The sequence below is a fragment of the Grus americana genome, chromosome 8 (genome assembly GCF_028858705.1).
Source record: "Grus americana isolate bGruAme1 chromosome 8, bGruAme1.mat, whole genome shotgun sequence".
NCBI lineage: Eukaryota > Metazoa > Chordata > Aves > Gruiformes > Gruidae > Grus > Grus americana.
In genome coordinates, this window is record NC_072859.1 from 16,979,349 (window position 1) to 17,001,162 (window position 21,814).

A 21,814-nucleotide genomic window follows, 5' to 3' on the forward strand; every position below is an offset into this window, starting at 1 on the left:
TTGGACTCTACTACTCATCCATACTTATTTGACTGCTTTGTGAAGAGTGTCTTTTAAATGACACCTCACTTGATCTGGAAGAATTGAGACTTACTGAAGTGTCTTGCCTGGAACCTGTTTAGACTCCTACTTCTGGAAGTCACTTCCCAGTCTGGCACACCATCAGACTAATCCTTGTTATGTCGCACTCGATGTCTTTAAATAGTTGATGGCCACAGAGTATGTGGTTCTCTGATCCCATGCTGAATTCAAGTTTGTACTGTTCTTCTGCTCTAAATTGCACCTTTTGACTTACCTGAATCTCTAGAATGAATGCAGATTCCTGGTAAAGCTGAAAATTGCACTTGTTTTGTAGAAATATTTCCTTTTTAGGTATGTTTTTTTCCTAATAGTTCTGCATCCAAGTGAAATACCTCTAGCAAGGTGAAGTAATTTCAATTTTGTTGGTGTATCTGTGATGTAAATTCAGAGCAAAATTTATTGAGGAGGGAGTGGGAAACAGTTGATCGAACTTGTCTTGTTGGCATCCAGCTAAAGTTGGGGATGCTGCCAAACTCGGTAGTAAGTACAGGCTGGTGAAATTATATGGCACAGAGAACTAAAAGTAGAACAGTGGGGCCTGGGCAGCCAGCTGAGCCTCTCTAGCTGTGAGATACTGAGAATACTGTTCTGCCTCTTTCCAGTCTGTATGCTACTGCTCTTTACTCAGGTTCCTCCCCTCGTATTTTTTACCATGTTTCTAAAGATGAGAGGTAATGACAAGAAGTATGACAAATTTTCATTTTGGGGAGAGAGAGTGTTTTTTAGTCTTGGTTGGTTTATTTGTTTGCTTGGGTGGTGTTTTTTCTTTTTGAAATAGTTCTGAAAGGTTCGTGAAAGCATTGTTGGAAGTTTAAGGACAGAAAATCAGTTGCAAACGTATTCAGTTCCAACAGGTCAGCCAGTTGCTTACTGCTTAAAAGTCAGCTAGTAAAGCATGGATTGAAGATGTATTCCTGTCTAAGGAAACAGATAGTGGTGTTACCATATCTTTCTATTAAGTATGAGAAAATTGACCTGCAAAGAGTAAATTATGCAAGCTGGTGTAGTTCAGACTTGTCCAGGCTCTGCAGAGAGTTGGAAAGGAAGCTTTGCTGCGGCCAGTCCTGCACGTGTCTATGGGGAGGGGGAAGGAGGAAGCAAGTGAACTCCTGCAGGCTCTAGCATGGCTGTGTCCCCTGGGTTTCCTGGGCTGTGCTATCTTGATTTGACTGTAAGCAGCAAGAGAGCATTGCAGAAGGTTGTGTGCTGTAGCTGCTGTGAGGTGTCTATGATCTCTTCAAGGCCCTGGTTGCACTTTGGCCTTGACAGCTGACAACCTCTTCTTCATAGTTGGAGAAGCATTACCCAAATGTCCTCAGGCGCTACTTCAGCTTCTGGGATTCTGGCTTCCAAAACTTCCATGGCTGTTGCTGGTACCCCAGCCTGTTCTGTGCTTGATTCAGAAAGCTTTTGATGGCGTGACCCAAAAGTTGAAATTTTGAAGTGTCTTGCAGCATTTTGATGAGATTACCAAACCCACCTCAGTTTGAAGACAGCTTTGCTAGCTTTGGAAATGTAGATCCACTTTAATGCAAGCTAGGCTTGCATTTCAGGTACTAGATTCCGGATTTTAATGTATTGCTATCATATCATTTTTTTTTTTGAAGTTCACCAGGTGCCATCTGAAGTCTTACTTAAAAGCGTTGTTAAGTTGTATACTTGCTTTGAAATCTGTAGAACTATAGATAGATAGCTGTCATTTCCAGACACGGAAAGATTACTGTAGTTCATTGTTGTCAGTAGCTATTGTGTGCAGTCAGGATGTCCTGGGGAAAGAGCGTGCACGGTTTAAAGTTGATGTTAAGTACATCAGCATTCCAGTGGTAGTAAACTAGAAGAAAGCTGCTTGTATTCCACTGAATTACTAAGAGCTTGGACTACCCTTTTTTGGGAGAAGTGATACCTACAAAAGATTTGAGATTGGTTATTTTGATTTGTGATGGATCCTGAAAAGAAAGGATTTCTCTGGGACATAAAGTGTAAAGCTTAACAAAACTCTTCCTGGAACAGGAAGGCAGAGTGAAGCAGACAGCACTTCTTTAGGGAGCGGCTTTCTATATTATGTCTCATTAGCAAAGTGAAAGAAGTGTTCTTTCTCTGAAGACACTGCAGCTAAGGATCTCAGAATGTTTCAGTGGTAAGTGCTTTGAATGTATAGACAGTTTTTGTTAGTTACTTTTAATTTTGAACTAGTTTACGTTTCATGCTGGCAGTCAAATGATTTTTCAAATCATTAGTGGCTGGTAATCAATAGATCTCATAGTAACTGTTGTTGCTTAATGATTTGGAATGCAAAGTTTAGATTTATAAGCAGTGTTCTCTCTGGAAAACTGAGGTTTCCAACTAACCTGAATTTTAAAAAATAAATCCACTGCTATTTACGAAATTGTTAAAAAAATTCTCATCTGTGGAGCTTTATTGAGTCTCATTTCAAACAAAGGTGCCAAAGGCATTTTTTTATGTAATTATGAAATGTAGAAGAATGAAGAGGTAGGAGAAGCCTTAATTTAGCAGTGAACTGTGGCAACAGAGGCTGTTAATATTTTTGTAATATGTGGCAATCTTTTTTTTTTGTTGTAGACTTATTACAACACATTCTTCCAGGTCTGCAAGTAATTGTGAAAATAGCCCATGAGAAGAATGCATATTTTCCGTAATAGCTTTGTATAGAAATAGCTATAAAAATGTTGATCAGGCCTGTTGGCATGCTGTATAAAAAGGAATGGATTCAACTGTGTTAATTTACTGCTTAAAAACTTTTCCTTTCACAAAGGAAGTCTAACAGGGGAGCAGATTACTGTACTTTCTTTGTTTGTTACCCATTAGTATTTAGGCACCTGGCAGGAAGTTTGACTACTTTTAAAGATTAAAGTCTGTTACTTTAATTTGCTAAGAAAATGTATATAGAATAGGCAGCATTTTAACATGATTTAATTTTTGCTGCTTCTAGAAGTCATTGCAGTCCGTTATTTCTGTCCTTGTACTTGAAATATAAGGAGGGTACATAAATTACCATTGTCACAGGTCTTGCGAAAAGTGATGGATGGGGTGAAAAGCTGTATGTGTGTCGTTGCAGTATCTCAGAAACAGATGATTATAAGTGACTTGGGCATCTAGCTAATTCAGAATATTGCATTGCAAAAAAAATAAACTTTTTAAAAATAAATACTTGTGCAGAATTGTCATTTCTTGCAATGTAAAATTGGGAAAACATCCATCCAGAGGACTTAAAGGAGTGTACACAACTTCTCTACAAAAAATTTCCCAATCGCCAGTGATTAAGGAGTGAAGTTGGAAACTGACAAAAACGGTTGTGCTTTTTGTCTTCTCCTTTCTCCCTTCTACCCCTTGTCCAATAGTTGTTAATAAAAAGACTGGATGAATCATTCGTCTTGTGTCATTATTCCAGTTTGTCATGGAAGCATGTTAAAGGCTCAGTGCTGACTGCCTAAATATTGGTCTTTGATCACCAGTTTAAACCATCTAGTTTGTCCAGGAACACTCCCTTTCCTATTTGACACAACAATAGTTATGCTGAGTTTTTTCCCCACTTTTAACAGGCAAAGCTGAGGGGCTCTTCCCAGAATATGGAGCTAATAATTAAAGGATTCTGCAATGGACACTACCTTTTGATAGCTTTCTGTTTGTACTCAAGCCAGAAATCCTGTGTTCTGGTTGGATACACAGGATCCCATATGCTTGCGGGGGTGGGAGGGGCACCTCCACAAATTTCTCTTCTGAATTCTGAAATTTTTACCTGGAAAAGAAACAGTTTTTCAAATATTTGACTGCGTTTGTGAGCTGCTTTGTGGTGTTGCTTGCTGCTGCGTGGTTTGACTCTTGCTGGTAAATGACTGGTTTTCTCTTCCCCTCACGTTACCATCGTGTTCCCACACAAAGCTGCTGCTTAAGTGGGAAAAGATATAGGAAGTGAGAGAGTAATCTGATTTCGTTGTGGGAAGCATCTGGGTTGTGTTAATTTTTCCTTTAGGGTTTACTTTCTTACTAGTCTTTTTTTAAAAAAACTCTGTTTTTTTCAATTGTTCAGCAAAGTATAATGTTGCATGCTCTGTAGGAGACTGTGTATGAAACTTGTCTTGAGGCCTAGTAAACTTGCTTGATTGACTCCACCTCTCATCCTTTGGTTTTCATTTTTTTTCCGAAGCGGTGAACTTCAAAGAAGTTAATGAAGAAAACAAGAGAGAACTTTTCAGTGAAATATTTTCTTCCATTGAAACATTGGCATTCACCTTTGGAAACATGTAAGTTGGAATCCAGATGAAGTTTTTAAAGAGCTCAGTGAGACTGCATCAAATTAAGACTAAACAACAATAACAAAAACTGTAGTTTTATTTTGGACAAATATTAGCTGATAAACTAATTTAAATTAGCCACATCCAGAACAGTTTTACTGCTTTGTTTGCATGTTTGTTTTGTTTTCTTAACAAAGAAAATGGTGATGGTATAGAAATTGTAGGGAATATAAGACTACTTCTAAAAATTGTTTGCAGAACTTTTAAAGGATATTGAAAACACAATCTGATTTTTTTTGTTGTTGTTCTCTGTAATCTGAAATTGGTTGGTTAGGTAAAGTAATGAAGTAACACAATTCTTTGTTTTTGTGGCAGTGTTTCAGACTTCCTTATGGGAGATGTAGACAATGGCTCGTCATTGGGACTTCCTGTATCTCGGAGAAGTCGGGTAGGCTAAACATGTTTTCTTGAAGTGTGGAATTAAATCTTTTAAAGGAGATTTTCATTCCCAGTGAAACTCTCTGCCACATGAGGCTAGGGCACTTGGTGTCTTCTGAGTGTTAAAACAAGATAAAAATCTGCAAAAAATGCATTCGAGGTTTCAGATACTTGAATGTATTCTCTGTTCTAAATGCTAGTGATGACTCAGTGGGGCTGGGGCTCAAATGTGTAAATGAAAACCTGCTGTAATTATATTTGAGACATAAATTAGTTAAGTGAAAATAACTAAATACTTACAAATAAGATACTGGAATGATTTGCATGCTGGACTAGTTAAATAGACCTCTTAGACCTAGAAGCTAAAGATTTAATGACTTCTTTTTGGCTTTTAAAGACTAACATTCATTACAAAATAACCTCCTCTTCTTCAAGAGCCCAGTTTGTGCTGTAGCTGTTTCAACAGCAATTCACAGAGAGAACTGAAATAGCACTGTCAACTTACAGGTAGTAAAAGAAAAACATTAGTGTTTTAAACTCCCCTTTAAACACTTTGAAGGGGAGATTAAAAAAAATGCTCAGTACCAAATTCTGCTCTGAATTTTTGTGTATCTAGAAGCAGAATTTAAATCAAGTCAAAAGTTACATGCAAGGAAAATGCAGTTAGTAATTGGTGTGTATGACAAGCTGAGTTGTAGCAAGGTTAAAAATTTTAGATTGTGGGGTTTTTTAAAGGCTTCATTGAAATGTACTTAAGGCTTATAGATTCTGTCACACAGTCTTGATCATAGCAATGCTGTGCAGCTACAGCTGAGAAGCAGTCTTTTTAAATTTTCACTATGTTTGATATTGCACGTGTGAGAAAGATGATCACAGAAGTTCTACTTCTCCGGCTGCTTCAAAACTCATCTTCACAAACAACATGGAGGGGAAGGAAGCTATTCAGAAAACTGGTCCCAGCAGACTTAGAATCAGAGGATTAGGTGCCGATAAAAAGTATGAAATAAAATAGCATAGAAGCCAACATCTCATGTAACTTAAATGAGGTGATTTGAACAAGTACTATTTCAGCTAATTGGTTCACCAGCAGAAGAAAGGTGCTGAATTTGCCAATATCTTAATCTTGTAATAGCTTTGCAATGCAAAAATGTGTTCCTGTGGAAGAAGATGGTCCTATATATTGTATTGTGAAATGAATGCTTGGCTGAAGGATCATTCTTCTGAATGCGGGTGTGGGAGAAGACCAAGGGGAAATCAGAATATAACGAAATGAGGAAGGAATTCTATTCTAGATGCTCCAGAAATCACCAGCTTATATTTAAAAACCCCTTTTTGTAGTATCATTTGCTTTTTCTGATGTGGAAGGGAAAAATTATCCTACCTGCTCCAAAATTGACAATATGGTTTAATTTCTTGGAAGTATCTCTAAATTTAAGTGCGTTTTCATTCAGGCAAATAAATACATATTTAACAGATGAAGCATTTCACTTTGATTTGCAATTCAGAGAGTAATTTGGAGGCCAACTAGAAGCTGAGTGTTAGGAGGAGTTAAATGCAAAATATTTAAGTAGCTGTATTAACCTTTCATTTCTGTAGATGTGTGCATTCAGGGGTTGAACATAGCAGCTAGCTGTATCTTAAAAAGATTAGAGCATAACATTTTGGTAGAATTTAACATGTAAATGCTTTGAGGGTTAATTAAGGAGAAAGCTTTTAATTGCCTGTTAAGTTAGGGACCTCCCTAACTAAGCTCTTGAGGATTGCTCTAAGGTGGGGGGGCCAGGGGAAGCTGATCTTGCTTCTCTTGACTGCAGGGGAGTCTACATTCTTTAGTTCAGGCATTCCACTCTGGAAGCTTAAGTTAAATAATATGTATACCCCCTCTTAGCAAATGTAATTGTTCTCATTTTAGCCCTTGTAGTACAACCAGAAGTACAAGGTGGAAACAAAGATATTTCTTAATTAAAAACAGAAGAGCTTTAGAATACATTGGAGGAACCGAGACGGGCATGTCTGACCTTTCATAACTCAACGAGCTATTCGAATGCTATTCGATGCTATGTAGATCTGAGAGCATAATAAAGGAGAAGGATAAAATTTTCAAAATGGGTGCAGAGATTTGCCTCTGTCAGGGTGAGAGTTCTTGGCTAATGGGCGGGGGGAGAGGGAGAAGAGGCTGGTTAAAGTTGAGAAATGAAATCTGTCTAGCAGATTTCAGGGTTGGTTTTTTGGTTTTTTTTTCTAGGCTCACTGGGATGAGTCATTGGATGCTTGAGGGGGCAAGCTGCATGGGTCAAGTTCTGATAATTAGCTGTAGGACCTAAGTAAAAGTAGTTGTCCACGTGCTTGCTTTTAAAACATGGCATTACATATTTGCAGTAGGGTGAATGTGAATGGATGAATGAACATTGATTAGCTGCCCTAACTAAACTGTGTGCCTGAATCACTGGAAAGGAGTGAACAGTTCTCAAGACTGAAATGATTTAGGTCTTATAGAATGGGAAATAATTTTTAGGGCCAGAACTTAAAGTGCCTCCTGAGTTAATAAAAAGTGTAGGTTTTTTCCCTCTTCTTCTTTCTTCTTCCCTAACAACTGTGTGCCACTTAAATCTACATGAAGACAGTAATAATTTATACCCAAATCAGAACTAAATCTAGGAATGTTCAGGCTTTTTGTGCAACCAAATATTGATCTATCTCTAAATTCAGATTTATTTATTTTACCATTTGGTTGATAGTCAGCTTTAGATGTATTTCCCACCTGTTCTGAAAAAGCCCTTCCATTTCACTGAAACTTTTTTTTTAGACAGCAGTTGTACTGTTCTTTAGATTGTAGTTTGATTCTGTTCAATGTAATTGATGATTAATATCTTGCATGTTTTGGTATATGAAAAAGCTGCTTTTGCTGTGAAATAAACAACAATGGAGGGATTTTTGTGTGATTGATCAGTTGCCATTTACATTGAAAACAAACACAAAAAAAGAACTACTTGCAACATTGTTACTGTGCTCTATTTTAGCTTTAAGTCTGAAAATAAAACCGCACTAAAGTCTACTAAAATGGAAACAAACTGTTCTTGTAAAGCTGAGGGCCACTTTGTAGCTATTTCTCAGGCTTTGTGTTCTGCCTGCTTTTTGCTTCCCAGTTTTCAGGAGTAGTTTATTCATTTAAAATTATGTAGGGTTGTGGGTTTTTTGGTTTTGTTTTTAATGGGGGGGGGGGTGGTTTCTAGGTAAACTTATTCATCTAAATTTGTTCAGTGCCCTGGTTTACAGCACAGTCCTACAAATAGTTCAACTTGCACAATTAAAGGAGTAGTGAAGTGCAGCATGAAGACAAAGGTAGGGACGAAATCTTGTGCTAAATTCCTTTTATTGTTGGATTAAACTCTGTCAGGTTGTACTGATTGTCAGGGCTTCATTAGCAAGTGTTACTAGTCAGCTGTTGTGCCTACAGTGCGCACCTGCAAGTAGAAACACAGGACTCAAATGGTGTATGCTATATGTATGTGACATAAGTCTGTATGAAATGCTTTTTAAAAGATAGGTAGGGATCTAAGAAGAGCTGGAGGTCACTTAAATAAAACCCAGTTTGTTAAACAATTAACTCTTTCATCACAGCCTTTCAAGACCACTGGTTTAAAGGTATACAGTGATTCCTTTCTATTTATTATGTCTCAGTCAACAGCTATGGGAGTTTAGAAGGTATTGTGCCTTAGGTGAGAGGGAGTTACAGCACAGTTTGTTGCTTTATCTGCAAAAAAGAAGGGGTGGATGATGCCATTTTTGTTACCCTGTCAGTTCTAGTGAGAACTTTTCTTCCCTAATTTAATGTTTTGTTTCTTGTACACCAGTCTTTTGAGAATCTTTCTGTGGAGTCTGGGGGTTCACTGCATGAAAAGGATGATATTCAAGGTAGGTCATTTAATACTAATAAACACCATTCTATATCTGTGTCTTCATCTTCTAAAATGTAATAAATAAGTTGGTCACTTTTTTACACCTGTGCTGCCATTAAAATGTCACTATAAAAAATTTGCTGTTGCAGAGGTCTTATGCTTTTGTCAATAACCAACCTAGGTTGCTTTTTTTGGCAGGGGGTGGGGGTGGTAGGGAAAGAACTAAGGCCTGAAGCATTTCTGTATGTCGTCATATGATTGGTGTTTTGTTGGATCACTTTCTTAAAGAAAGTTATGCTGACGGTATGACTGCTCCAGATAAAATACTATGGCCCTTTAATTTGTTCTAAAACCGCTGTCAGTCCTGTTTAGAGTCAACTAGCATTAAAGACTAACTCAAGATCAGAGCCGCTTAAGCGTTCACAGTTGGCTAATACTGGCTTTGCTCTCAGTGTGTGGTCATGTCTAAAATTCACTTCTTTGTGTTCAATGCTTTATTTTCAGGACATCTTCGAGCAGAGGAGGTTGATAGCATGCTCCTAAGAAATGACAGCGGAATTGAATCAGCTCTGTCCTATGCTAAAGCATGGTCAAAATATACCAAGGAGGTAGTCGCATGGGTAGAAAAAAAGCTTAGCTTGGGTGAGTGGCTCTTTCTGGCATTTAATCAGCTTTGTCATGATGAAATTAAATCTGTTGTCAGGTCTCTGTGCTGCCGACTGTCAGTAATGTGATTTCTAAATTAGTAGCTGTTCTGCTGAAGTGGACAGAACTATCGTGCATTTCCTATAATTAAACACCTGTAACAAAGTGAAGGTGGTCCCCTCTAGCCTATCCGTTCGAGGAAGAATGTAAAAAGCATTTGGCATGTGGTACGATTGTTAGTGTAAACAGTAACTGTGAATTTTTTTAACAGAAGTGGAGTGTGCGAAAAACTTAGCAAAAGTGGCTGAAACTGCTAAAGCTGTTGTTGGACACCAGGTAAGTACATCTTAGGGACTTTAAAATAAAGTCTTAAATATGTATTGGATGCTTTGCCCAAAAGTGGAACTGTGGGGATGTTGAGCAATGGATTTTTAAGTTGATACAGAATTGATTTATAATGTAAATCACTGATTAAAAGATGTGCTGTATTATGTCTTCCCATCTTCTATGGAAACTTAGATATATAAATTTATTTTTGTTGAAAATGCAGAACAACCTTATTGTTTTCACAATATGCATTTTTCCATCTAATATCTTGTATGCTTTGTGATTTGGACCTGTAGACTTGTCTTTCAGAGTGTTTTCCTAATAGCAGGAAAACTAGTTGAGAAATTAGTCATTTTCTACATTCATAGCTAACTGACTTCCACGCACACATAAACAGCTTCCTAAATTTAATTGAAAATCTAGTTCAATTATATAGGCATTTAGAATGTCTCTACCTTACCTAGGACATTAATATTTTGTTGTGTGCAATTTTAGGATTATATGCCATTCCAGTCGATATTCATTAATGCTTTTCAAAATGATATCGAGAACAATCAACTTTGGCAACAAACAGCTGCTGCTCTCCAGTCTAACAAATTTGTGCAGGTAAGCTTAAAGAAAAAAATGAACATATTGTTTAGGTTTTTAAAAAGTTTGGTAACAGCACAGATTATTCAGAAGAGCAAACTTGAAGCTTTTTATGTACTTTTATGTTTCCTATCTAGCCTCTTCTCGGAAGGAGAAATGAGTTGGATAGACAAAGGAAAGATATCAAGGAGCTTTGGCAGCGAGAACAGAAAAAAATGGTTGGTATTTCTTTCATATCTGCCAGTGTTCAATCTCTAAAATTCTTCAAAAGGACAAAACTCTCAAACTAGGCTGTTATGCACTTAAATTCACATGTAGAATCTATAGGGCTTGTTGGATGTAGTATGTAACTGTCAATTTCATAACACACTTGCAAGAGGTTATCATTCTATGACTGTGTACTTTAAACTGCAGCGTACAGACCTGTGCATAACAGCCTCTTTAAACATCACATTAAATAACTGGAAATTAAAATCATTCTTTTGCTTTTTTTTGTTTTGTTGCATTCTGCAGCAAGAGCTGGAAGCTGCTCTAAGAAAAGCAAAGTTGCTATATACACAGCGTCAAGATGAGTACGAAAAGGCAAAATCCTGCACTGCTCGTGCTGAGGAGGAACATCTTAGCTTAAGTGGAAGCTTTGTGAAAGATGTCAGCAAGCAACTAGAAAAAAAACGAAGGCTAGAAGAGGAGGCGCTTCAAAAAGTAAGAGCTTTTGTTCCTTGCTTTTAAAGATAAGCCTACACTGGTTTTACTCGTGCTTTCCCAATGGGAGTATTCAAGCAAGCATTCTGTTCATAATTCTTAATTTTAAGCATAGCATGCTCTTTTGGGTTTTTATCCTAAATGGGAATCTCCAATTACAAGTGTCTTGCATAGGTTTTTTTTTTCTTGCTTCTAGTATCAAGGCTTGTAGTCCATCAACCCTTTATACTTGTGTTTTCTCTAGGCTGAAGAGGCCAATGAACACTATAAAGCAAGCATGGCAGAGATTGAAGACAAAAGAAATGATTTGGAAAGCTTTAAAAGTGATGTCTTAACACAGCTTCGGGAGCTTATTTACCAGTGTGATCTCACTCTTAAAGCTGTAAGCATGCTTTTTAAAATATGGGTGGCGCATACATAAAGATTGTTAAGACTAAGATAAAGCCTCACCTGTAGTGTTAACTGCTTAAAATACAGTTTTCAAAGGACAGAGGTCAAGCAAATAGAAAAAGAATGAAAACTTTTAGTATGTTTGTGGTGTTCCCTTTCTTTTAGGAGTTTAAAAACAAAAGAGGGGGTATCATATGTGTCTTGAATGTTTTTAGGGTTTTTATGAGTTGCTTGCTGCCTTGCAAGAACCCTGACTACACAATTCTTGTAAAATCTCTCTACAAATATTGATGGCAGTAGTGTTGCTCTTTTGCTAAGAGTACAGGTCCCATTCACATTATTTTCATTAGTGCATTAGTAAAGATGTTTGGCTCGAGCACAGAATAGACGTTAACATGCTGCAGCATGGAGCCTGCTAATCTTGATGTCAGTCTCAGTTACTACAGGATAAATTGTGAGTAATTTAACATATTAACTTTAATGCATGTAAATAACCAAAGGATTGTCAAAACAGTATATCTGCATACAGTTTTAAAAAAAGCTTTAATAGCACATTATGCGAATATGCTATTTTAAGATGAGACAAAACCAATTTAATGCTGGAGCGGGGAGGGAGAATAAAACACCACGCACACACAAACACACACACAGGCAACCCAAAAACCAACCTATAAGACGAGTGCAAAGCTTAGACAAACTTGTCAGTTCAAGTACAAGTAAATTGCGAACTACTTTGCAACCCCAAAACTGAGGAAGCAACCATGAAGTGTCCCCATCCCTGGGCTCTGCCTTGTGATAAAATACTTTAAATGAACACTTTCTTTGTTAAATTACATAAAACTTCTAATCTGTTCTGTTGGGACAAGGAGTTTTGTCCATTTCTTGTCTCAAGGTGATATGGAGCTCGTCTGGGTTTGGAACTCCAACTACTTTGTTGTTGTAGTGGTGACTAAAGAGCATGAAAAATGCCTTTTTGGTAGCAAAAACCCTTGCTGTTTATCTTTATTAACCGGAAGTGGGAAGCCATTGGAATTGCTTTTGCTACTTGGAGGATTCAATAACCTTGAGAGAAGAGGAATACTGGTATTTATACTATGGACGAAGCTTTTGTAGCTGACTTTCAGGAATCTTACACAAAGTCCACACCTACAAATGTTACTATTTTCTAGAATTTTTCTAGTCTTAGTTAAATAATTTTCTGTTGGGATATTAATTTGGGTTGAGCAAAGTGCACATGAAATATCTATAAGTGATCTATAAATATTGAAATTTTTTTCTCCCAACAGGCAACAGTTAACCTGTTCCAGCTGCAGCACGCTCAGGTTGTATCTCTTCCAATTAACTGCCAGTCCCTCTGTGAGAGTGCCAAACTCTATGACCCTGGACAGCAGTATTCAGAATTTGTGAAAAGTTTGCCAAAGGAAGGTGTTCCTATTGAATCAGGTTCTTTTGAAACCCAGAGTTCCCAGGTTGATGGGTGAGTCCCAAACTACAGGTGGCATTTGCTTGGTTTAGAATTAAGTGCTAGGCACACATGTTTAAGAGTAAATCAACTTGGGGCGGGGGGGGATAAATGAATCCTGGTGTTTTAGCATGCTTTACCATTCTCTGTTTCTTTGGCTCATCTTTTGGTAGATTATATATAATGTTGACATTAAAACCTGACCTTAAATTCTGAAGCAGCGTGTCATTTTGTGTAATAAGACTTGCTAAAACATTGACAATTGTTGTGCAAGAATTCACTTGTTACTATTTTAATGTAGATACTGGTTAATACGAAAAATGTAAATTTTGAACTCTGTAGTGTGGCGTGGCAGTAATACTTGATAATCAATTTAGAAAGTCTGAGGAGGTGGTTTTCCTCTTCTGCAGGCCTTGCTGCTGCAGCACCTTCTTTCATATTGTTTACATTTGGCAACTTTTTGGCAGGAAGCGTTGCTGAATTTGTCTCATGCTGTGTGACTAAAAAAAGTTTAGAGTCCACATGTTCCTATGTTATAACTTCATTATTTTTTTCTAACCTGTGTGAAATGGCAGGTTTTACTGTTAATCTAGTAAAGATACAGGTAGTGTGGAAGTAAAGCTTACAAGGCAAAAAGACAACAACTCCTGTCAATATGCCAAATGCTTTTCCACCTTTAATTTCTTGTAAAATAGTAATCTTGGCACTAAAGGACCAGAATATCCATTCCAATCCGTGTGTTTCACAGTTCTACAGGAAAGTGTCGTCATCTCATCGTCTTTAAAAAGGAAACTAAATACAAAAAACCCTAATGCTTGAGTCAGACTTCTACCAACAAAAGCCAGGAAATTCAGTTAAAGCTCAGATTCTGCGGTTTTGTCTGTAAATTTCCTGCCTTTTAAGACTGATTTAGGCTATACTCATAAACTTCGACTTAGGGAGATTTAACTATGCAGCTCCCTGAGAAACTGATGAGCATGAAATTTCAAACTCTTTGTGTGCTCTCCCAACTATTTACTGCTTAAGATTTATAGGAGTGTGTTTTTTCTCCTCCCCTCTCCCCACCTTTCGTTTTCTTTGACATGGCCTTGTGATTCTTCATGTACTTGAAGTGATCACTCTTATTGTTTACATCTGCATTTATTTAAGGGACAGTGGCTTGGACAAATGCAAATTTTAATATTTTTAAGTCTTTATTTTGTTCAACTGGATAGGGTAGAACTGATTAAGAACATCTTCCTGACTGCTAAACTTTGCAGCAGGCCATTTTGCCCACAGGGTGCTTCAGTGCTTTATATTAATTACCGTTAACAGTTTTCTGTCCTTATCTTGAGAGCAGATTTTTCACAGTGGACTGACTATAAACTCTCTGGCAGCTTCAATGTATTTTCTGCACTTTTTAAAAAGGACAGCATTTTAAAGCCTATATGTTTATAGGTGAATGGCCCTGATGACAGGGCAGAAAATCTTTTGGAGGGAAGCATAAAAGTAGGGTGCAGTAGCCTCTGAATTATTCTGATCTTTAGGTCAACAGATTTGCTGGTTTTTCAAAGTTTGCAAAATAGTGGTCATAATACCTTGCAGAGATGTGGAACAGCTGATTTACAGGGAGGGAGGAAACATTGGGAAATTGCACATTAAGAAAAAATTGCCACTCTTCTCTTTTTTTTTTTTAATTTGGACTTTAATAATAACATGTCAAACATATATGTTCACAAACAGCAATTAAATGAAGCATTTTTAGTGCCAGGGATAGAATTAAATGAAAAGCAATGATTTTTTTCTCTTACTTTTCAAATTACTTTCTTCTTTCTGAAGGGTTTTTAATAAGCAGTCAACCAACAATGTCCATACGTCACATGGTAACTTATCTCAGTGTTCAGGAGATTTTTCTGCTCAGACGTTAGATGATGTGGGAAGCCCAATTTATCATCGTTCACAAAAGATTGGAGAGAAGAGATCTTCCAGCGGCGCAGATATTCAAGGTAGTTCTTCTGTATTTCATCTGGAGTTCAGTGTCTAAATAAAAATACCAGAAAAAAAATAGGTGCTTGATGTTTGAAGCCTGTGAGAACAGTTATGTACTTGAGCATAAGGACAAATGGGAAAACTGCTTGTATGTATCCCTAGATTCTTTGACAAGAAGGATGAGATGCAATTCAAACAGCAAGTATTGTCAAGCTCAGTGTACTAAGCCATTTCAATTAACTTTAGCAATTTAAAATCCATTGTTTTTGTAAATACTACGTTGATTTTTGGGTCTTTTGCAAAAGCACAAGTGTCAAGTTTCTGAAATTAATTTTCTTACATCCTGAAGCTTTTACAGGAATGTATGCTGTGGGGTTTTCTTTATGATGTTGCATGTTCCTGTAACTTTTGCAATATTTTCCTATTTTGAATATAATAATAGTTAGTCTTTAAATAAAAAGAATGTAATTTTCTTTGACATTTGGAATTGGTGGACTTTCTTTTTAAAAGCAACACGAGGGCCGCCACCATTCAGATCATGGTCAGTTGGCAACCAGAGTGGAGGAATGTGCAGTGATTCTGAAAGTGCAGGGGGAAGCAGCGAGTCACGATCCATGGATTCTCCATCTGCTAGCCCAGGTACAGCTACACTCACTGCTGTACTAATTTGAAGTATTTTCTTTGGACTGGTTTATATGAAGACATCGTTGTTAGTTTAGCAAGTGTTGGACAGAGCCTATAAGCATAGAATCATAGAATGGTTTGAGTTGGAAGGGACCTTAAAGACCATCTAGTTCCAACCCCCCTGCTGCGGGCAGGGACACCCTCCACTAGACCACGTTGCCCAAAGCCTCATCCAACCTGGCCTTGAACACTTCCAGGGAGGGGGCATCCACAGCCTCTCTGGGCAACCTGTTCCAGTGCCTCACCACCCTCACAGTAAAGAATTTCTTTCTAACATCTCATCTAAATCAACCCTCCTTCAGCTTAAACCCATTACCCCTTGTCCTGTCACTACACTCCCTGATAACAGTCCCTCTCCATCTTTCCTGTAGGCCCCCTTCATGTACTAGAAAGCCACAATTAGATCTCCCCGGAGCCTTCCCTTCTCCAGGCTGAACAATCCCAACTCTCTCAGCCTGTCCTCATAGGAGAGGTGCTCCAGCCCTCTGATCAGCTTTGTGGCCCTCCTCTGGACTCGCTCCAACAGCTCCATGTCTCTCCTGTACTGGGGCCCCCAGAGCTGGATGCAGTACTCCAGGTGGGGGCTCACAAGAGCCGAGTAGAGGGGCAGGATCACCTCCTTCGACCTGCTGGTCACACTGCTTTTGATGCAGCCCAGGACACGGTTGGCAGCGCACACTGCTGGCTCATGTTGAGCTTCTCATCAATCAATACCCCCAAGTCCTTCTCCTCAGGAAAAATGAAAATGAGCAGTTGGGTGGAACTGATACTTACAGCTTCCTGCTTTCATCTGCTAGGGGATTTTAAAAGACGACTTCCCCGAACACCTTCCACTGGTACGATGTCATCTGCAGATGATCTTGATGAAAGAGAGCCACCATCTCCTTCAGACTGTGGTAATGTTGTTTCCGTACCTGAAGTGCTAAGATGATGCTTTTTGTTGTAGAGTGTGGCTTTTACTTTTAACATGCTTAAGAAAAGTACATTAGCAAGGTTGTGATTACCAACAGCATTGTTTTTCAACACACTGTGCATCCACTTGAGGTTGAGTGCTGATGAACAATGTTCAGGTGACTTTAATGAGGTGGTGCAGAATTGTCTCCATACATTTAAATTAACTATATGGGCAGCCTTTGAACATTTCTAGTGTCTTTGCCCTCCTGAGGTAAAGATAAATAACCCACTAACCATTCTCTCCATGCATTTGCATTTAAAATTAGCTGCATGGCACTGAGGTATGTAAGATCACTTCTGACCTTTGAAGTAAAATGCACAGATATAGAGAGTTGGTAATTGGCAAATGAGAAAAAAGCGGATCCAAACGTTTAGGGTAATAACTGAGATTTTACCCTTTTCAACTTAAATAAGCAAGTTTCATAATGTCTGTCCCAGATTTGACTAGACTATTTCTAATTTTCAAATGAATTTTAACTGTATAAAGATAATGTTGCCACAGGTACTGCAACCTGAATAACTGGATTATTGGAAATTGTTCCATGGGATGTCTGCAGTACTCACAAACTAGTCCTGAAATATTTGTGGCACTTGCTCAGTAAAGCCTTTGGGAAATTCTTCAGGCAGTCCTGATTTCCGAATTGGGAATGAGCCTGTGGTTAACAAGACTAATTTAGATTTCAAGCATGGCAATGTGTTAATGAATGCAAACTTTAACATGGAGTGGTATTATTTTATCAATATTTGAGCTTTTAAGAAGCTTTCTGGGCAATTATGTGTTAAGTTTTGATCTGTAAAACAAAGGATTTTGGTTCACAGAGTTTTGATAGCATTTTAAGTAAATTGCTTGAAAAAAAACTGGTCACAAAAAGCACCAGTTGCTATTCTGTTTTAGAATCCTCTAGAAACAATATTTTTGTTATCATGGGAGACTGAGAATCAGTGATTCTTTTTTATTTTGTATAGGTTCTGCTGTGTCTGTTAATTCTTCCCTGCTGCAAAGTATTCTTCTTTAAGTATTTCAGAAATGCTATAGGCCAAACCCTGATGTCATCTTTCATCCTCTAGTACAGCATTTTGAAATACATAGAATAAAACTTTGATGAATCATTGCCTGAACTGGAGGGCAGTTGGAATTAAATGTCCTAATAGTTTTATATGCCATTAATACAGGAGAAAACTGAAATACTTAAAAATGCAAGACTGTTTGATTCCACTTTTATGTAAGATTATTCAATAGTTAATGTGTCGGTTATGTAAATTATAACATTGTTTTGCTTCCTTGTGATTGAAGTGCTTTTGATTACTTTGATAGTTGCTATTACTTGCAGAATTCTGTGTTCCACAGCACGGTTCTAAAAAATCAGAATAAATACCCTGTCCTGATAGTAGATATTAGAATGACTGTAACAGAGAAATTCTCTCCAGGTTTAAATGATCTGACATCTGAAACTGCAAATTCTCCGGGACCTTTTAGAAATGCTAATATGTCCAAAGCAGCACAAACACACAAACTGCGGAAGCTGAGAGCTCCATCTAAATGCAGAGAATGTGACAGCTTAGTGGTATTTCATGGAGCTGAATGTGAGGAGGTAAGTTGAAAAGTAGCTTGAATTGCTGCTTGGGATTTATCTAAAGTCGGGAGTTTTGGAAACTTGCATTATTTTTCTGTATAAAAAATACAAACTTTGTGGCTCGTAGAATCATCATGAACTCAAAGCAAAAGCACAACAGACTAATAAAACTTTCCTCTTGCTCACATATGGGGTGACAAACAGCAGAGGTATTTCTTATTGTGTCAGATTGTATCAAACCATGTGCTTTTTTTTCCTCCCCTGCAGTGTTCACTTGCATGCCATAAAAAATGTTTAGAGACTTTAGCTATTCAGTGTGGGCACAAAAAACTTCATGGAAGGCTTCACTTGTTTGGAGTAGAATTTGCCCAAGCTGCTAAAAATGTTCCTGATGGTATTCCTTTCATCATCAAAAAGTGTACGTCAGAAATTGAAAGCAGAGCGCTGAATGTCAAGGTATGCTCAAGTTTGCTTATAAAACTTAAGTATGAACAATCTTTTTTTAAAAAAATCTTTTAAGATGTTAATGCTGTACTGTTGATATTATCTGTGTTTTACACTTGCCTTTAAAATAGAGTTGTGCTGGTCTTTTAATTTCAGGGCATCTATCGTGTGAATGGAGCCAAATCAAGAGTTGAAAAACTTTGTCAAGCTTTTGAAAATGGAAAGGATTTGGTTGAGCTCTCAGAACTGTATGCACACGATATCAGCAACGTTCTCAAGCTGTATCTCCGCCAGGTATGTGTGTACTTGAGAGATCAGATAGAACACTGAAGTAGTGTAGTATATTTCTTCAGTGCAAGAGGGGGAAAAAAATCCCTTTTAGCAGTGCTGCAGCAGAAGATTAAATAAGTACCTTGTATATTTGCAGTAGGCTTCTTTATTTTCACGTGGAGCCTGTGACAGGGGCAGGGAAAGCTGTGAGGTAGACTGCTGGTATTGCGATCTATATTCCACATGGGCATAATGTCTCTTTAATATTTAGTACCATACGCAGAACAAGCTTTTGTTTATCCACTTGTAGAGAAGCTTTAATTTCCTATAACCTTTCCAGTTACTGAATTTGCCTGTCTTATGTGAAGTTTAAAACATTCCCATATTCTTGCCTCCTCACGCAGACAGATGCTAATATATTGCTGTTAATATAGGCTAACAAAAATGTCATGAAACACTCATAATGGTCATGATGATGTGTTCATTATGGAGGGATTATCCATCTTTTTCTTTCCAAATGGAGCTTTAAATCTTCATGATTGCATCTTCTAAAACAGTTTCAGTACGTATCTGAAAAAATGAGGCTGGGACACTGCCCAGTGACATTACAGAGTCACTCTGAACACTTGTTAACTCTGAAAGGAATAATCCTTAGCTGCGCAGTTCTGTCCTCTTCCTCACACTGGCTGTCAGAGATGCGCATTCCAGTCCCATGATCACCACCATTAAGTAATTTTTCAAAAGCACCTAAGATGTACTCTGCCTTCTTATTCAAGTAAAAAAGTAGCATATTATATACATCATACTGGGATACCAGTTTGAAGCACTGTGCTGTATTTTGAATAGGGCTCATAATTAAAAAAAAAAAAAGAAAAAATGTTTTCTTCTGGTCTTATTACTTCCTTTGTAGCTGATCTGTTGGCCTGGTTTCTAGGTAAACCTGCTCATTTTAAATATAGGAACAGCACTAGAAACACGCAGTTAAGACATTTTCAGACAGAATTCTGAGTTAAACCCATTTAAGACTAATTATTAAAACTAATTATTTTGAGTTTTATCTAGTCTTCCTACTTCTTGATTTTATCTAAGCTGGGGCAATGCAAATAGCCAGATCAGGTTTGAGCATTTTGTCTTTTTTTGTAGTATTTTTTTATTATTAACAATCCTTTTCATACTGAGAAAATACTTAAATCGCAATTACAAATGAATGTTACATGGCCTAAAATCCAATTTAAAGAAATGGAATATGGACCAAACTTGATACCACATGTAATATACTATCAAAGACTGGAAAAATAACTAACTACTCTATTAACATGGTATTTGTGCATATGCAATGTAACACCCTCCCTCACAGCAATTGCTTTCTTGAAGTCTGTACCTGTATTGATAAATACTTTAGTCTTGAAGCTATTGCAGGAAAGGACTAGCAAAAGAATTCCGGAGAAAGGTGTAGGGAGGAGTGATTTTGTTATTTGGGATTGGATTTGACAAATTGTGGTTTGAGGTAATGAACAAAGCTTAAACGATATCATCTAAGAAAAGATGTTAGACTAGACAAAGCTGAAGAAAAACAGGAAGGAAACAAATAAGTTAAAATTCAGGCTTGAGTATGTTTCTGAAAATGTTCTTATTTCTTCAGCTTCCTGAACCCTTGATTTTGTTTCGGCTTTACAATGAGTTCATTGGACTGGCAAAAGAAAGCCAGAATGTTAATGAGGAACTGGAAGCTAAACAAGCTAGCCCCAAATCAAAGAAAAGACAGTCAATCTGTATTGAATTGAATAGGATCATCATTAAAATTAAAGATCTTCTGAAACAACTGCCTGTACCAAACTACAACACTCTTCAGTACCTTATTGGACACCTTCACAGGTGAGACAGACTTCAAATGCAAACTGATGTTTAAAAATAAACTGCTACATGCTGTGTACTAGGGAACTCTTGTACCCTTTTGATGACTGTAGAGGAAGAAGTCACGTGTGCCTTAGAAGACTTTGTTCTGTTGCTGTTTCTTTTTCCACTGTAATGAATTCTCAGGTGAGAGAAGAATATGAAATGGAAAGAAAGGAGGGAAAGAGCTGAGCTTCATTATTCTTGATTCTCTGCTAGCATTGGGGTCAGCAAGTAGTGACTAGTGGCAGCTGCAGGGACCTAAGTGTGGTTTAAATCAGGATATGACCTAGATAGGGCAGTGATTTGGTGGCTTTTTAACAGAACATTGAAACTTGTATCATGTCTGTTAATAACCATTCTCCAGTTACATTTCACTTCGTTGTCCTCTAAATGCTGGATTGTGTGATAATGTGTAGCGAGGATGTACCGAGCTGATGACTACCAATAAAAATGGGCAATACTAGGCTACAGCTGTATGATTACTTGGAATGAGACGTTCTTTTCCCCAGCCCCAGAAATGCCACATAGCACCAATAACATTTAACCAGATAGGACATAAAAACACCCTGTGTGGAAAGCACTTAATCCAAGCTACTGTTAAATGCAGTCTGCACTGAAGATTCTGCCTGCTTACCAAACCCACCTTCAGTTTTTTATTGTCTTTTAACATCTTTAGACATAAGATAATATTTTAATATCTAAAATATTTCTGTAGTTTTGGGGTTTTTTCCCCTCTAACTCTTGGAGTTTTGGGGTTTTTTTCCCTCTTTATGCAGGGTTACAGAACAGTCTGATGAAAATAAAATGTCAGCCAGCAACCTTGGCATAATATTTGGCCCAACCCTGATCAGGCCACGTCAAACAGATGCTACAGTTTCTTTGTCGTCTCTTGTGGATTACCCTTATCAGGCCCGAGTAGTGGAGCTGCTCATAACATACTATGAAAAGATATTCGATGTTTCATTGAAACCGCTTCTGAGCACATCTCTATCTGAAGAAGCTGCCATGACAGTCAGAGTTGCTTTATCAGCTGAAGAGAGGGAGCCACAGCAGCGGAGGAAGTCATTTGTTGCTGTAAAGGAAGTGAGTGACTTTTCCTGTGCTGTGGCAATGTTACCTATGTCACCTGAACTTCTGTGTCAAATGCTGTGGCATTCTAGGGCACACTTCTGTTAAATCTTTGGGGAGGATTCTGCTAAGGAGTGCCTTTCCTCTTGTGTTCTCATGTACTTCTGCTCT

At 37.8% G+C, this 21,814-nt stretch overlaps 1 protein-coding gene across 7 annotated transcripts in view; it reads left to right on the forward strand.

Annotated features, from left to right (window-relative positions):
* ARHGAP29 (Rho GTPase activating protein 29) overlaps positions 1 to 21,814 on the forward strand; it is a 79,708-nt gene that overhangs the window by 54,904 nt on the left and 2,990 nt on the right. For 4 of the 7 annotated variants that reach the window (XM_054833039.1, XM_054833036.1, XM_054833038.1 and 1 more), the window contains exons 4-21: positions 4,247 to 4,343; positions 4,710 to 4,782; positions 8,627 to 8,687; positions 9,176 to 9,313; positions 9,588 to 9,652; positions 10,139 to 10,249; positions 10,369 to 10,449; positions 10,745 to 10,933; positions 11,178 to 11,315; positions 12,610 to 12,800; positions 14,604 to 14,770; positions 15,264 to 15,392; positions 16,235 to 16,333; positions 17,820 to 17,983; positions 18,233 to 18,421; positions 18,566 to 18,703; positions 20,322 to 20,554; positions 21,352 to 21,658. In XM_054833039.1, coding sequence (XP_054689014.1) covers positions 4,247 to 4,343; positions 4,710 to 4,782; positions 8,627 to 8,687; positions 9,176 to 9,313; positions 9,588 to 9,652; positions 10,139 to 10,249; positions 10,369 to 10,449; positions 10,745 to 10,933; positions 11,178 to 11,315; positions 12,610 to 12,800; positions 14,604 to 14,770; positions 15,264 to 15,392; positions 16,235 to 16,333; positions 17,820 to 17,983; positions 18,233 to 18,421; positions 18,566 to 18,703; positions 20,322 to 20,554; positions 21,352 to 21,658 — 2,570 coding nt within the window. Of the gene's footprint in view, positions 1 to 1,906; positions 2,219 to 4,246; positions 4,344 to 4,709; positions 4,783 to 8,626; positions 8,688 to 9,175; positions 9,314 to 9,587; positions 9,653 to 10,138; positions 10,250 to 10,368; positions 10,450 to 10,744; positions 10,934 to 11,177; positions 11,316 to 12,609; positions 12,801 to 14,603; positions 14,771 to 15,263; positions 15,393 to 16,234; positions 16,334 to 17,819; positions 17,984 to 18,232; positions 18,422 to 18,565; positions 18,704 to 20,321; positions 20,555 to 21,351; positions 21,659 to 21,814 lie in introns of those variants that run through there. The other 3 variants (XM_054833041.1, XM_054833043.1, XM_054833037.1) reach the window with 3 other exon arrangements.